The following is a 16,184-nucleotide window of genomic DNA, read 5'->3' on the forward strand; positions in this document are numbered from 1 at the left end:
CTTGCACATCCACTCTGGAAATCAATCAGGCAGTTTCTCAGAAAACTGGAAAAAGTTTTAACTAGAGACCTTGCTATACAGCTCCTGGCCAAATATCCAGAAGATACTCCACAAGGATTCATGTTCCACTATATTTATTCATTTATAACCATTTATAATTCATTTTATTCATAATAACCAGAAAATAGAAAAGACCCAGTTTCGGGATGCAGAAAATGTGGTTCATTTATACAATGGAGTACTATTCAGCTACTAAAAACAAGGGCATCATAAATTTTGCAGGCAAGTGGATGGTACTAGAAAATACCATCCTGAGTGAGATAACCCAGACCATAAGGACATGCATGGTATGTACGTACTGATGACTGGATATTAGCCAGGAAGTGCAGGATACAACCCACAGACTCAAAGAAGTTAAAAAAGAAGGAAGGCTCAGACAATCGAGGATGTTTGAGTCTCAATTATAAGGGGGGGGCAATAACATAGTCATAGGAGGCAGAAAGAGGAAGGGAATTTGTTTGGAGAGTGAGGACATAAAACCAGAAGAGGCTACCTTCCATAACCTGGCAGGACCTCCAGTGAGGGATAGGAACACCAACCCACCCACAAAACTTTCCATCCAAAATGGCACTGGCAAGCACAAATACCTGACACTATTAGTGATATTCTTTTAAACTTGAAAAGCAGAGCATAGCATAATTGTCCTCTGAGAGGCTCTGCCCACCAGCTGACTAAAGCAGATACAGATATCCCCAGCCAACAACTGGAAGGATATCAGAGACTCTTACAGAAGAGTTGTAGAAAGGATTGAAGGTCCTGAAGGAGATAGATACTCCACAGAAAGACTAACATAATCAAATAACCTAGAGTCTTGGGAGCTCTCAGAGACTAAGACACCAACCAAAGAGCATACACATGCTGAACCAAACCATAAGTATACTGTGTGGCCTTTTCTGCCTTCAGTAGAAGATGTGCCTAACCATATGGGTCTTGATGCACCAGAGTTTTGGGATACCCAAGGAGGCCACCCTCTCAGAGGAGAAGGGGAAGGAGGATGGGAAGGGACTCTGTAATGGGGTAAATGGGAGGGGCACAGTATTTGTCATATTAATTAATAATTAATTTTAAACATTCATACTGTTATGCATAATAACTAATTAGTATATTAACAGCATTATACCAAAAATAATCACATTTCTTGTCTTGAAGCAAGGAAAGATTTCTTAAGTGAGGTCTTGTTCTAATAGATTTTTATTTGGGTTTTTCTTTTGAGAAATAATGTAGAGAGGATAGGAGTAGGGAGAGGATCTGGAAGGATGTGGGAAATGAATAATCATTAACAAGAATATTACAAGTATTAGATCAATAATAGATGTAGTTCAAGTCTTGAAACAAGGAAAAATTTCTTAGAGTCTTGATATTATATTAGGATTTTCTTTGTTTTTTTGTTTTGTTTTGTTTTGTTTTTTAAGAAGAACTTAAAGTTGGGTGGAGGGATGGGGAAAGAATCTGAAAGGACTTGGGAAAGAGGTAGAAAAATGGCCAAAATATATTTAATTTAAAATGGTTTAAATAATAAAAATATGATAAAAAGAAAATAGTTAAGTAATGAATTTATATTTTTAAAAAGTCGATATGATTGATACTATAAATAAGACTATTCTAGTCAAATTAAAGCACAAAATTATAAAGATTTATAAAACATAAGAAATGTCACAAGCATAACTATATTAGTATCTGAAAGTGACAGAATTAAATCAGTAGGAAAATTATACTAAATTTATAGTAATGAAAAATCTAGGTACATAGTAGAGTCTTTTCACAGAGTCATAACTGATCATGGCTAATAAATATCAAACAGATTTTATCTCATTATTGAGTACAGCTATGCACATTAAAACCAGTGTGAGTCATCATCCAATAACTACCATGCTGACAAAAATTTAAGCATGATGTGTCAAGTTACTAAAAGAAGACATAAGAATTCATCCTTTGCTGATTTTAGCAATACATGGTTATTCATTTTCTTCAGAAACACAACACCACCTCCTTCAGTTGAGTATTCTGCTATGTGTGGCTCTGCAGTTCCATTCATGACATAGATTCTAGGGAAGCTGTCAGAAGAATGCTAAGAACAAATTCTGAAGTAATGATATTATCCAATAGTTAAAGTATTTTATCTATGCAAAAAGTAGTAAGTTCTCTTACATACTTTAGCCTTTTTTTCCTTGAGACCTCTTGGAACTAAGTAATATGGAAGGTGGGAACTGAAGATGCGAGGTGATGATATTTTGGCATAGTCTAAATTATAATTATTGTACTCCAAGAACGGTGCTCTATCTGCTGTTGGTATGTTTTCAGTGTTGTTCCGGTGACCCTCAAAATAAATCGAACTGATGATCTGCTGAGTCCAGATGGTACCTGTAAAAATAGATAACAATCCTGAGGTGGGTTTAAATAATAAATATCCATAGTAATGCCATCCATCACAAAGTCATTGATGCTTTTTAAAAATACTCCATGCATACTAATGTGCATATGGAGTTTTTGCTTCGTTTTTCTGTATAATTAGATAAGACTAGAAAAGATATAAACAGAGGCCCTATGTTGCAGGACATTTGATCACATAGTGAGATTGTATACTAGAAAAATCTGTCTCTGGTTATACTGTGGCTCTATCCTAGCACCTACCTTTTATCCTAGAGCTCTGTGATAATTGTAAACAAGATTAAATAAAGTCAACAGTAGGTTAACAAGCAGAGCAAGCAGCTGTTTGACATGGAGTTAACACCGGAAAAAACAAATAGAGTGGATGAAGTCAAGAAGTCAAATAGAGAGACATAGGAAGCAGAAAAGCGGAACACTCGATCTGAAGGGTTTTTAAGACAGTGCAGAGAAAGAAAGCAGACTCTCTTTCTGGGAAGACGATTGAGGAGGAATGTCAGCTGGGTTCTTTCTCTGTCTCTCTAAGCTAGGCAGGCTTTCAACCCATCATCTGGCTCTTGAGTCTTCATTTGGTAAAACTGGATGATTGGGATTTTCTTTTAAAAACAACAACCCTGATTTCACTTTTAATTTTATAGGAAATTTTTGTTCTGATTTCTTGATAGATGATTATTCAAATTATTCCTATAATTGCTTTGTGTTCTATGTTCCATGGAAAGTCTTTTTGTAGTACTCTAAATTTCCTTTGGATAGATACTATCTGTAGATGTTAATAGATACAGTCTTAGTAGACCCTACATGTATATTTTGGCTAAGCTTACACCAGGGTTAGTAGCATTTATATATTACTGTTGTTTGGAGCGTGATGACACATTTTTTTCTTGATCTTAAGGAATATATTGATTTTGTATATTGGGTCCCCATATACTGTGCATCACAGGCAGTGGTAATTTTTTTGAGACTTCCTTGAAGTTCATCAACATAGTACTTCAAGTCCTAATTAGAGCAATAAGACAACTAAAAGAGATTAAGGGGATATAAATTGTCAATAAAAGTGTCCAAGTATTGTAGTTCACAGATGACATGATAGTATACATAAAAGACCCAACAAAATTCTACCAGAATACTGTGACACCTTATAAACAACTTCAGCAAAGTGACTAGACATAAAATTATCTCAAAAAAGTCACTAGCACTCATCTATACAAATGATAAATGGACTGAGAAAGGAGTTAGGGAGAAAATCCTCTTTGTAATAGCCACTAATAATATGAAATATCTTAGTGTAACTGTAACAAAGCAAGTGAAGGACCTATATGACAAGAACTTCAAGTTTATGAAGAAAGAAATTGAAGAAAGTATCAGAAGTTTGAAAGAGCTTCCATGTTTATGAATTGGTATGATTCACATGGTGAAAACAGACATATTCTTAAAAGCAATCTACAGATTCAATGGGATTCCCATCAAAATTTCAACACAATTCTCTACAGATCTTGAAAGAACAATTCTCATCTTTATATGGAAAGACAACAAAACCCAGAATATTTAGCTACATACATATACATGTAGGGTCTAGTGAGACTGTATCTATTAACATCTACAAATATTATCTAACCAAAGGAAATTTAGAGTACCAGAAAAAGACTTTCCATGGAACACAGAATACAGAGAAATTATAGGAATAATTTGAATAAACAAACAAACAAAACAAACAACTTCTGGAAATATTACTTATCACCATCCCTGACTGCAAGCTATACTACAGATAAATAGTTATGAAAATTTCATGATATTGGTATACAGACAGGTTGATCAATGGAATTGAACTGAGGTCCTAGAAATTAACCGACCTAGCTAGAGACACCTGATTTTTGACAAAGAAGGCAAAACCATACAATGGAAAAAGAAGAGCCTGTTCAAGAAACGGTGATTGTCTAACTGGATTCTGCATATAGTATAATACAAATAGATTCATATTTATTACTTTGCACAAAACTCAAGTCCAAGTGGATCAAATATCTCAAAGGAAAACTGGATACACTAAACCTAATAGAACAGAAAGTAGAGAGTAGCCTTGAACTCATTCATGTAGGAGACAACTTCCTGAACAGAACACCCATAGATCAGGCACTAAGTTCAACAATTAATAAATGCAACCTTATGAAAGTGAAAAGTTTCTCTAAGGCAAAGAACACTGCTAAAAGAACAGAATGATGGCCTACAAATTAGTGAAACATTTTCACCAACTTGATATCTGACAGAGGGCTAATATCTAAAATTTATAAAGAACTCAAGAAGATAGACATCAACAACCCAAATAACCCAATTGAAAATAGGTACAGAGTTAAACATAGTTCTCAACAGAGAAATCTCTAATGGGCCAGAAAACTTAAAGAATGTTCAATGTCCTTATTCATGAGGGAAGCACAAATCAAAATGATTCTGAGAGTCCACCTTACATGCTTCAGAGTGACTAACATAAAAACTCAAGGAACAGCACACACACCAAGGAACAGGAATGGGATATGGAGCAAGAGTAACACTCCTTCATTGCTTTTAGGAGTGCAAACTTGTATGAGCACTTTGGAAATCAATTTGTCAGTGTCTCAGAATATTGGGAATAGTTGTACCTCAAGATGCCGCTATATCACTCCTAGGCATATACCTAAAAGACATTCCATTATCCCAGAAGGACACTTGCTCAATTATATTCATAGCAGCTATATTCATAATAGCCAGAAACTGTAAACAACCCAGATGTCCTGCAACTGAAGAATGGATAAAGAAAATATGGTTGATTTACCCAATGAAATAATACTCAGCTTTTAAAAATAAGAACATTAAGAATTTTGCAGGCAAATGGATGGAACTATATATTATCATCCTGAATTAGGTAATCCAGGCCCACAAAATATAGACATGGTATGTAATAAGTGGGTATAAATCATAAAATACAGGATAACCATGCTATAATCTACAAACCCAATGAAGACAAATAACAAGGAAGGCCCAAGAGAAAATTACTGAATCTCTCTCAGAAGGGCATATAAAATAGATATTGGGGGTAGATGGATAGAGGGATCTTGGTGGGAGAGGAGATGAAGAAGGGAATGGGGTCAGTGGGATCGGGTGTAGGAAGAGTACAGGAGAGAAAATAGAAATCAGCACTGCGCAGTGGGCCATCTCTAGAATGTGCCAGCAACCTGGGACAGGGGGAGGTGCCAGGGAGTCTGAAAGTAATTCTACCTGAAACTCCTAGCAGTGCAGGGATATGGAGACTAAAATGGATATCTTCTGTAGCCAAGAAATACTCCCAGTGAAGTGTTATGGACAGCAACACACCCACATACCACTGGCCAGAGAAGATATGTAAAGACAAAGATGGAGCAGAGATGGAAGGATTGGCCAACTGAATGACTTGCCTGAATTGAAACCTACACAAATGGGCTATAATCAATTCCTGACACTATTAATGATACTCTGTTATTCTTGTAGACAAGAACCTAGCATAACTGTTCCCTGAGAGTTTCCACCAGCAGCCAATGGAAACAAATGGAGAAACCCACAGCCTATTATTAGATGGAGGTCAAGGAATCTTATGGAACAGTTGAAAGTAGAACTGAGGAACCCAAAGATGATAAAGACTCCACAGGAACAGAGTCAACTAACCTGGACCCTTATGATCTCCCAGACACTAAACTACAATCAAAGAGTGAGCATGGACTAGAATTAGGCTTCCCACATATATGTAGCAGATATCCATCTTGGTTTTCATGTAGGTCACACAACAACTGAAGTGATAGTTGTCCTTCAACCTGTTTCCTGCCTATGGATCCTGTTTCCCTAACTGGGATGTGTTGTCTGTCCAAAGTGAAAGAGGATGCATTTAGTCTTGCAGTAACTTTATCTTCCAGTGTAGGGTGATATGCTGGACAGGGAGAGTTCCCCTTTTTAGAGAAGAAGGGGACAATGGAGTGGAGGAAGGAACTGTGTGAAGGGGGTCCTGTTAGGTGGGGGATGATATTGTGATGTAAAGTGAATTAATTTATCAATCAATGAAAGAAAAAAAGAATGGAAAATATACAAAGATGATAATCATAAAGGAAAGGTTGAAAATTTACAAACAAGTCTAAATAAAAATTGAAACAAACACAAAGATAGAGACAGAAGAAGCAAGGTCAGAACATATTACACCATCTTGTAACACGACTTCAGGATAATCTATATCTGTTAAGAAACTTAAAATGATTTTCCCAGCATTGATAAAGGAATTATCAGAAGATGAGAGAAACCCACAACCTTATTGAGAATTCAAATGGCAACCTATAGAAGCACAGGATTTTAAAAGATTTAAGGAAGCAATAACAAATTATGGCCTACACTTAACATAGATCAAACAGATACTTAATAACTGGGCCACATAATCATATAACTCCAAAAGATTGGTGAGATTTAATAATAACCACTCTATGGCTTGGCCCTCAGTTAAAATGGCTGATATTGTAGAAAGATGAGGCTTCATTCATGGAGCTACAAAATAAGGCTAGAAGCATTGATATTGTCAAGAATCAATTACTAAGTGAAGGTCAATATTCTGAATTAAGAATACAGGTTACCTTTGATGATGATGTCCTAAAACAATGTCCTGGAACAGTATTATGCAACATAGCTTTAAGTGGTTGGGATAAGGTTGAACAACAGGGACAAACTGAACTGTATACAAAGATAACCCAGGGTTCAAATAAATCTTTTTACAAAGTCTAACTACAGCTCTAAATAAAGCAATATGCGATCCAAGTGCTAAAGAAAATTTAATTGAATCTTTAGCTTTAGAAGATGTTAATGCTGAATACAAAAAGGCTGCTGTACCTTTAAGGGTCAAATAACACACCTCTTTATAAATGGATTAAAACTCCTGAGGACATGGAGTTTACTGCTCACAATTGAATTATGGTTGGACAATTACAGCACAAAAATTCCATTACTGTCACTGTGTAGACAATCAAATCATTCCCTAAAGGACTGTAAACAAACCGATCCTAAGGATATATTCTTCAATAATAATAATAATGACTCAGGGGAAAAGTTTCCCATGAAATGAAGAAGATGTAGAAAGAACTGTCTTATGGTTCGTGAATGTATGTCATCCAAAGTAATAGAAGCTTGTAAATCTGGTACAGAGATAGAGGGAGACGTTCAAGTGGGGTGGGGAAGGAGTCCAGAAACATGGAGAAGACCTGAAGCACGGGAGTTGAACAGAGGTAACTGGTCATGTAGTAGAACGTAGATTCAAATAAATGGTATATTAAGTTATGATCTAATCAAGCAACTAACCAAAGTTTATGGCCAAAGTGTTTGGAGATACATTTTGAGTCTCCAAGCCATTATTCTAGGGGCCTAGGGCCAGAAGAAAAAGCTCAATTTTACACGTGCTTCTTAAACTGTGTTAAGTAGATCTCAGTTTCTGTGGAATAATTTTAATGTAAATGATATTCAGTATAAAATTCATACTAAGTCATGAAGCATTTGCAATCAGAAGAAAAGATTTCAGACTGTATCATTCCTGTCTGCCAGAACAGGTCAGTGCTGAACAAGTGTCTGCTTTTGGTTCTATGCTTCACATTTCATTCCCATAACTTCCCATCATAGTGTACACTATATACACTGAAAGTAGCGTTCTATCATACAGATTGAAATTTCATTTACATTTTATCTGATCGTAAATTCTTTTTTATTGAATATTTTATTTATTTACAATACAGATGTCATCACCTTTCCCTATTTCCCCTCTCTAAAACCCCTTATCCTATACCCCCTCTTCCTTTATGCTTTTATACCATTTTAATTACATGCATGAGGTGGATTTCTGAGTTTGAGGCCAGCCTGGTCTACAGAATGAGTTCCAGGACAGTCAGGGCTACACAGAGAAACCCTGTCTCAAAAAAAAAAAAAAAATGATTACATGCATGTATTAAGGTCAGTTCTAGGTTGGGGGTCTATCAATACAATAGATGCAAATAGTCAAGGAACAGGCAATACAATAAACACAAATAGTAAAAAGCAAGCCATTAAACCCAGTTACATGAACACTCCCTTGATCACTGTTTCTAAAGGCTTATCAGGATGACCAAAGTATCTGAGCCTACTTCCCTATCATAGCCCAATGTCATTTTCATGTCTGAAGCCTACTTTCTTGTTCTATCTTGAAATTTAGATTCCTGTCTGAAATTACTTCTTTGTTCTGGCCTAATATTTAGATTCCTGCCTGAGATTACTTCTTTGTTGTAGCCTACAATTTAGACTCCTACCTGAAATTACTTCTTTGTTCTAGTCTAATATCACATTGTAAGGGTAAAAATTAAAACAACTTAGCAGAGACCACAAGCAACTTGGCAAAGACCTCAGGACGGCTTGCTGAGTTTGCTGAGAATAGCCATAATAAAAATATCAAGCCCCTCTAGGGACGAGGTGACCAGAAATGTAAAAACAACCAAAGACATATCTTGACCAGTCTAAACATGCCCAAGTGAGTAATGAACACCTGGTGTTTATCCTAGAAGGTCTGAGGCTTCATGGTCAAAAATAGTGGGCCATCCAGCCTGTCAAAATGATTGCTTACGCAAAGTGCTGATGTTTGAAATATTCAATCATATGTAACCACGCCAGAATTTCATGCTTTTCCCTTTCCCCTTGTGCCTCCCCCTATAAAAGCTCTAAACTTCCTAAGATCTTCATCGAAATTCTCTCCCCTGTGTGGGATGAGTTTTGATCCAAGGGCCCTTGATAGTAAACTGCCTTTTGCCATTGCATCAAGTCAGTCTCTAGTGTCTCCTTGGGTGCACGCTGATCATGACAGGAGTTGGGGGTCCTCTTTTTGGGTCCTTACATTTGGGGGGTTGTCCAGGATTTGCATGACCACCCAGGACACCCGAAGACCCTTGGAGGCAGGTCTGTATGAATGGGAATGGTATGTGTCTGAGTGTCTGAGTGAGTGAGTAAGGCGCCGATGCTTTTGCTGTTTCTTTATTTCTGTATTTTGGTTTCAGTTTTGGGCAGCTTTTGCTGCTTCTGTATTTTGGTCTGTATCTAGGCAGCCTTTGCTGCTTCTGTATTGCAGCTCTCACTATAGACTGTGAGGTCTTAGTTGGCTGGTAGGGGGCAGATGTGCCTCAAACCACAAGCTGTGACTCTTGGGGGACACTTCAAGAGTGGAAGGGAGTCTGGGAAGCCAGACTGCTGTTTCTGAATGGAGGAGACGGAGTGCTCCTTCTCTGGGGGAAGACGTGGAATCCTTCCCATCTGAAGTTGTGTTCAGCTGGAGTGAGAGTGTGTCTGACTGCGTTAGTCTTGTGTGTGTTTGCATTTTTGTTGTAAGTTTTTGTTGAGTTTTGACATGGGACAAACAGACTGTGACGGCATCACTATCTTTGACTGTAGACCATTGGACTGAGGATTTTCTTTTGTTTCTGATTTTGAACTGACGGTAGGGTGAGAGGACGGAAAAAGGAACAAAAAACAGAGGCGAGAGATCTGTAACTTGACTCTGGGGTTGGGCTGCAGCATGGCTGGTCTGGGCGCTGCTGTTCCCTCTCATGCGTGCAGGAAGAGAGTGCATGCATGCGAGCATGGGCTCAGGGGCAGTGAGTCCAGCCCCACACGGGCCAGAGGGAGAGGAACCCTCAGGCCCCTGGTCTGGGTTGGAGGTCACAGACACACAGAGACCATCTGAAAACAGGAGGTGGAGTCTGAGGGCCCTGCAGTGCAGGATGGTGGCAAAGGGCCAGTTCTGGTAAGACACTGTTAAGATTTGCTGAGAAAGACAGGCCAGCTTTGAGTTTGAGAGAGAGAGCGGAGTGCAATTTTCCAAACACTGGATATAGATGCTGGCAGAGCTGAGAGGCTTTCCAACAAGCCACGATGGTGGCGGCTGGGAGACTACATCTCCCAGGATGCAACGGGGCAAACTTCCTATCTGTTACTTCCTGAGAATTGGTACCGCTTCCAGGTCCTGAGATTGCCTCCACTCGGACCTAGCTTTTCAAGAATAGACAGTAATACTGTTCAGAGTGATAAAAGAAGGAGAGATATCATGTGATCACCCATGTGAAAAAGTTAAGTCTCACAAACTAGATGCAGGGGGCGGGGCCAGAGCCACTTTTCCCTCCCCAGAGAACTCAGAACTGAGTGGGGAGGGAGCAGCTCGATAGGAAAGTGCAGCCGGCCAGAGGAGAATATTTACAGGGAGACATAGCTTTAACACAGGAACTGTTACTAACTGAAATACCATTTGCTTGTTAACAATGTATCTTTAACAACAGAAAGAAACTTCTTTTTTATAGTCTCTGCTTCAGACAAGATTTACCTCTTTCTCCAGGGTTGGAGAAAGACATGTTTGAGGGAAAATGTTTTATTATAGAGATGAGAGAAGACAACTATGGACATCTACAAACATCCAAGCCTCAGCTGTGTTTTTTACTCTGCCATTGTTGAAATGATTTTAAGTTACAATGCTGTGCTTGTTTGAGAAATCACATACTGTACTATATCTGTGATGTTATCTCCTTATACACTGAGCCTCAGTTCTTTCTGAATTGTTTGGTTATATTGTATGCCTATGGAAATTTTACTTACATGTATATCTGTGAATTTCAGACAGAGAAGGTTGCAGATTAACTAAAACCAGTGTTACAGAATGTCATGAACCACCCTTAAGTGTGAATATTATAACTGAGCCAGGGTCCTAGAGAGAAACAGTAATCGTTACCAGCTCTGGGGGTTATAAGACTTAGAAAATAGGCTCTGCTGAGTTCTAGAAAAAGAAGAGGGTGTTCCCCTTTAACTTGGTGTGTGGTAGGCTTCAGTGAGGTACAATAAGAGTGTAGAGATAGGTGAAAGAGAAAAAGAAAGTGTAGACATGAAAGAGAAGAAGAAAGTATAGACAGTGAAAGAGAAAGGAGAGAAGATGAAGATATAAGGGAAAGAGACAGAGAAAGTTTATCATAAGAAAGAGACAGAGGAAGGAAAAAAAGAAAGAAAGGCTAAAGAGAAAGTTTGCAAAGAAAGAGATAAGTAAGTAGAAACATTGTCCAGAGAGAGGTGAGTGAGAAAGTTAAAAGAAAGCTAGAGAGGCGAGATTACAGGCAAGAAGGATTGTGGCCAAAGTATAGGAGAGAAAGACAAGAGGTAAGATAGTACTTAGACAGACAGGAAATCTGGGTGACTGAAGGTGGAAGCCAAGTGGAAGAAGAGTGATACAGCAATGCTTACTGGAAAAAGATCAGTGTGCTTACTGTAAAGAGAAAAGACAAACCCCCTGAAGACAAAATTGAAGGCACAGATTAAGTTGGCCCAGACAGGACCAGAGATGACCTGGAGAACCCCCCACTTGCCTAAAAGCTAGAGAAAAAGAGTACCAGCTTCATGAGTTTCAAAAACAGCCAGAAGTCCCAGATATCAGTGAATGGCTAACAGAATTCCCACAAAGACATTTAACCTCTTCAGTTTGCTCCCACCAGAGAAGACTTTTAACATCATCAACTATTCAGCAGCCCCCTGACCAATAGATGAGCCTGTTGCCGACTGAAAGGATGAGCTTTTCACCACCGGCCATGTTGAATCCTGTCACCTTGCTGCCTGTGACTGATGACTCTTCTCCCATCCATCACTGTGTTGAACTGGTATACAGATGACAACAGAAGGTAAGCGGATGGTGGGAGCAGCGGTGGTAGATAGAAAGTGAGTACATGGTGCAATCTATAGACAAAGAGGACTGCTGACATCTGCAGAAATACTGAGAGCCTCTTCGAACCAAAGAAAGTGGCTGTTATCTACAGCCCTGGGCACCAGAGGGCTCAAGACATGACTGCCAAAAAAAGCTGCCCAGGGAACAATGATTCTAGCAGTTAAGGGTTCCAGAGACTATTTTGACACTTGAGATAGCAGTTTCAGATATCCCACCAACGACCATCAAGTGATAGACAAATTGGGCTTTTGTAAATTAATCCTCCCACAAGAAGAAAGACTGTCTGATTTGGTGAAAGCTGTGGTGAGATTGTGCCTTAATCAATGCAAGGCCTTCCATGTATACCATGGAAAAGAGACTGAAGGGCAACTGGCCCAGTGCTTACTGAGAGATGGACTTCACAGAAGTTGAGCTGACAAAATATGAAAATAAATATCTTTTAGTTTTTATAGACACCTTTTCAGGAAGAATGAAACTGCCAACATGGTGACTAAGAAGATCGTGGAAGAAATCTTTTCAAGGTTTGGAATACCCAAGGTAAGTGGGTCTGTTAATAGACCTTCTGTTGTCCAGATAAGTCAGGGGCTGGCCACACAGCTAGAGATTAATTAGAAATTACATAGGCTCCAGAGTTCAGGACAGGTAAAACAGATAAATAAAATATTAGCTTTTATTAAATACAGAATAGACACCTTTCAGCTATTGGTGACAAGATAGAGACATGGGATTTAAGAGAGATGAACCTGAAGATGATATTAATCTGTGATTTTAAGATTAAAATCCTTTGCAAATAGAAAGAGTAGGGAATGTAAGGGTAAGAATTAAAACAACTTAGCAGAGACCACAAGCAACTTGGCAAAGACCGCAGGACGGCTTGCTGAGCTTGCTGAGAATAGCCATAATAAAAATATCAAGCCCCTCTAGGGACGAGGTGACCAGAAATGTAGAAACAACCAAAGACATATCTTGACCAATCTAAACATGCCCAAGTAAGTAATGGGCCACCTGGTGTTTATCCTAGAAGGTCTGAGGCTTCATGGTCAAAAATAGTGGGCCATCCAGCCTGTCAAAATGATTGCTTACACAAAGTGCTGATGTTTGAAATATCCAATCATATGTAACCGCGCCAGAATTTCCCGCTTTTCCCTTCCCCTTTGTGTCTCCCCCTATAAAAGTTCTAAACTTCTTGGGGTCTTCTTCGAAATTCTCTCCCCTGTGTGGGATGAGTTTCGATCCAAGGGCCCTTGTTAGTAAACTGCCTTTTGCCATTGCATCAAGTCAGCCTCTCGTGTCTCCTTGGGTGCGTGCTGATCGGGACTTGAGTTGGGGGTCCTCTTTTTGGGTCCTTACAACATTACTGCTTGAAGCCTACTTCCTTGTCCTTGGCTAATGTCATGTTCCTGCCAAGCAGCCTTTTTCCTTGTCCTTGGCCCATGTCAGCTTCTTGCCGAGCAGCCCCAAAGGTTTTCCAGCTCTCCCCCTTTTTTAACCTGGGCCATATCTTAGGTAAGGCTACAGTAACACCTGGCCCAAACAGGGAGTAAATGGGTCCCATTGGGACCCAGGAATTCACTCCTGGCCCAGAGCACTGGTTCCTTCTGGTCTGGGCTCAAGCACTGAGCAGATCTTGGGGCTCAGCTCTAACCCCAGTAGCAACACCCACCTCACACAGTGCTGACACAACCAAAATAATAGGAAAGACAGGCTCCAGTAAGAGACAGGGCAGGTAACACTAAGGAGATCCAGATGGCAAAAGGCAAGTGCAAGAACATAAGCATCAACAACCCAGGTTACTTGCCATCATCAGAACCTGGTTCTCCCACACTAGAAAGTCCTGAATTCCCCATGTTACCAGGGAGGCAAGATTCAGATTTAAAATCACTTATAATGATAATGATAGAGGACTTTAAGAAGGACATAAATAACACTCTCAAAGAAACTAAGGAGAATACACTTAAATAGGTAGAGGCCTGTTAAAGAATTACACGAGAACACAACAATACAAGTGAAGGAATTGAACAAAACCATCCTGAACATAAGAATGGAAGTAGAAACAATAAAGAATCATAAAGGGAGACTTCCCTGGAGATAGAAAACCTAGGAAAGAAATCAGGAGTCATAGACGCAAGCATCACCAACAGAATACGAGACACAGAGAGGATCTCAGGTGCAGAAGATACCATAGAAAATATTGACACAAGTGTCAAAGAAAATGCAAAATGCAGAAAGTTCTTAACACAAAACATCCAGAAAATCTAGGACACAATGAGCAGAACAAACCTAAGGATAATAGGTATAGAGGAGAGTGAAGATTCTCAAACTAAAGGGCCAATAAATATCTTCAACAAAATTACAGAAGAAAACTTCCCTAACCTAAAGAATGAGATGCCCATAAACACACAAGAAACCTGCAGAATACCAAACAGACTAGACCTGAAAAGAAATACCTCCCATCACATAATAATCAAAACACTAAATGCCCAAATCAAAGAAAGAATATTAAAACCAATAAGAGAAAAAGGCCAAGTAACATATAAAGGCAGACCTATCAGAATTACACCAGACTTCCCACCAGATACTACAAAAGCGAGAAGATCCTGGACAAATGTCATATAGATCCTAAGAGAACACAAATGCTAGCCCAGGCTACTATACCCAACAAAATTCTCAATTACCATAGATGGAGAAAACAAGATATTCCATGACAAAACCAAATTTACACAATATCTTTCCACAAACCCAGCAATTCAAAGGATAATAGCAGGAAAGCTCCACTACAAGGAGGGAAATTATACCCTAGACAGAGGAAGAAAGAAATCCTCTTCCAACAAATCAAAAAGAAGGTAGCCACACAAAGATAATTCCACCTCTAATAACAAAAATAATAGAAAGCAACACTGTTCCTTTATATCTCTTAACATCAATGGACTCAATTCCCCCAATAAAAAGACATAGGCTAATGGACTGGATACGTAAACAGGACCCAACATTTTCCTGCATACAAGAAACCCACGTCAGTGACAAAGACAGAAACTACCTTAGAATAAAAGGCTGGAAAACAATTTTTCAAGCAAATGGTCCAAAGAAACAAGCTGGAGCGTCCATTCTAAAACTTCTAGGCTGAGAACACAAAGGAGGGACCCATGGATCCACCTGTATTTGAATATGGCCTTGTCAGGCATCAGTAGAAGTGGAGGGCCTTGGTTCCTGAAAGTTTGGATTCCCTAGTGTTGGGGAATTCGAGAGCAGGGAGGTGAGAATGAGAGGATGGTGGGAGCACACCCTCATAGAAATAGGAGGAGGGGGTTGGGATGAGAAGTTTTAGGGGGGAAAGGGAGAGGAGATAACATTGAAAGATAAATAAATAAAATATCCAATTTAAAAAAACAGATAATGGGTCTGGCAATTGTAGTAGAGCAGTGGAGACTTTTTGTCAACAATATTATGGGGATTTCGTATAGTCCTCAAGGACAAGGTATTCTGGAAGAGGCCCATGGAACTTTAAAAAGATTGGTGAGACATACTGTTGCTGAGAAAAAGAATGATGCCGACCTGTGAGCTTGCTGAGTGCCCTGACAAGGGTGACTGGGGAACTGTATTGGACATATGTTCCTTGCTGAGTGCCCTGACAAGGGTAACTGGGGAACTGTATTGGACATATGTTCCTGACCCACCTTTGCTTGACTATATCCCAGATGGGACAAGGTGCCTTGCCTCAAGTTTTTAGAACTTGTGGGATAGAGAATTGAAGAGAGAAATTATGTGTCTTGTATTCTTCTTAAAGGTGCTCAGCTATTAGGACTCAATCATGTACTGGTCTTGAAATCAATCCAATATGGGAAATAACAGTCTACTTTTGGAAGACTCAATCTGGACTTTGTCAGAGACATATATGGAAGCTAGGTGATCATAAATTCTTATGTAAATGTGTTTTTGCTGCTCTTAGTGAGTGGACAGGAACCAGTTTTACACACATAGTACTAAACCAAAGGAGACA

General features: G+C 39.1%; 1 protein-coding gene across 6 annotated transcripts in view; it reads right to left on the reverse strand.

The window, feature by feature from the left end:
* The window catches only part of LOC114634051 (amine sulfotransferase-like), a 76,654-nt gene that overhangs the window by 47,308 nt on the left and 13,162 nt on the right, over positions 1-16,184 (reverse strand). For all 6 annotated transcript variants that reach the window (XM_028782689.1, XM_028782685.1, XM_028782688.1 and 3 more), the window contains exon 3: positions 2,213-2,421. In XM_028782689.1, the coding sequence (XP_028638522.1) occupies positions 2,213-2,421 (209 nt within the window). The remainder of the gene's footprint in view (positions 1-2,212; positions 2,422-16,184) is intronic.

The sequence above is a fragment of the Grammomys surdaster genome, unplaced genomic scaffold (assembly GCF_004785775.1).
Source record: "Grammomys surdaster isolate TR1022 unplaced genomic scaffold, NIH_TR_1.0 842, whole genome shotgun sequence".
Classification (NCBI taxonomy): Eukaryota; Metazoa; Chordata; class Mammalia; order Rodentia; family Muridae; genus Grammomys; species Grammomys surdaster.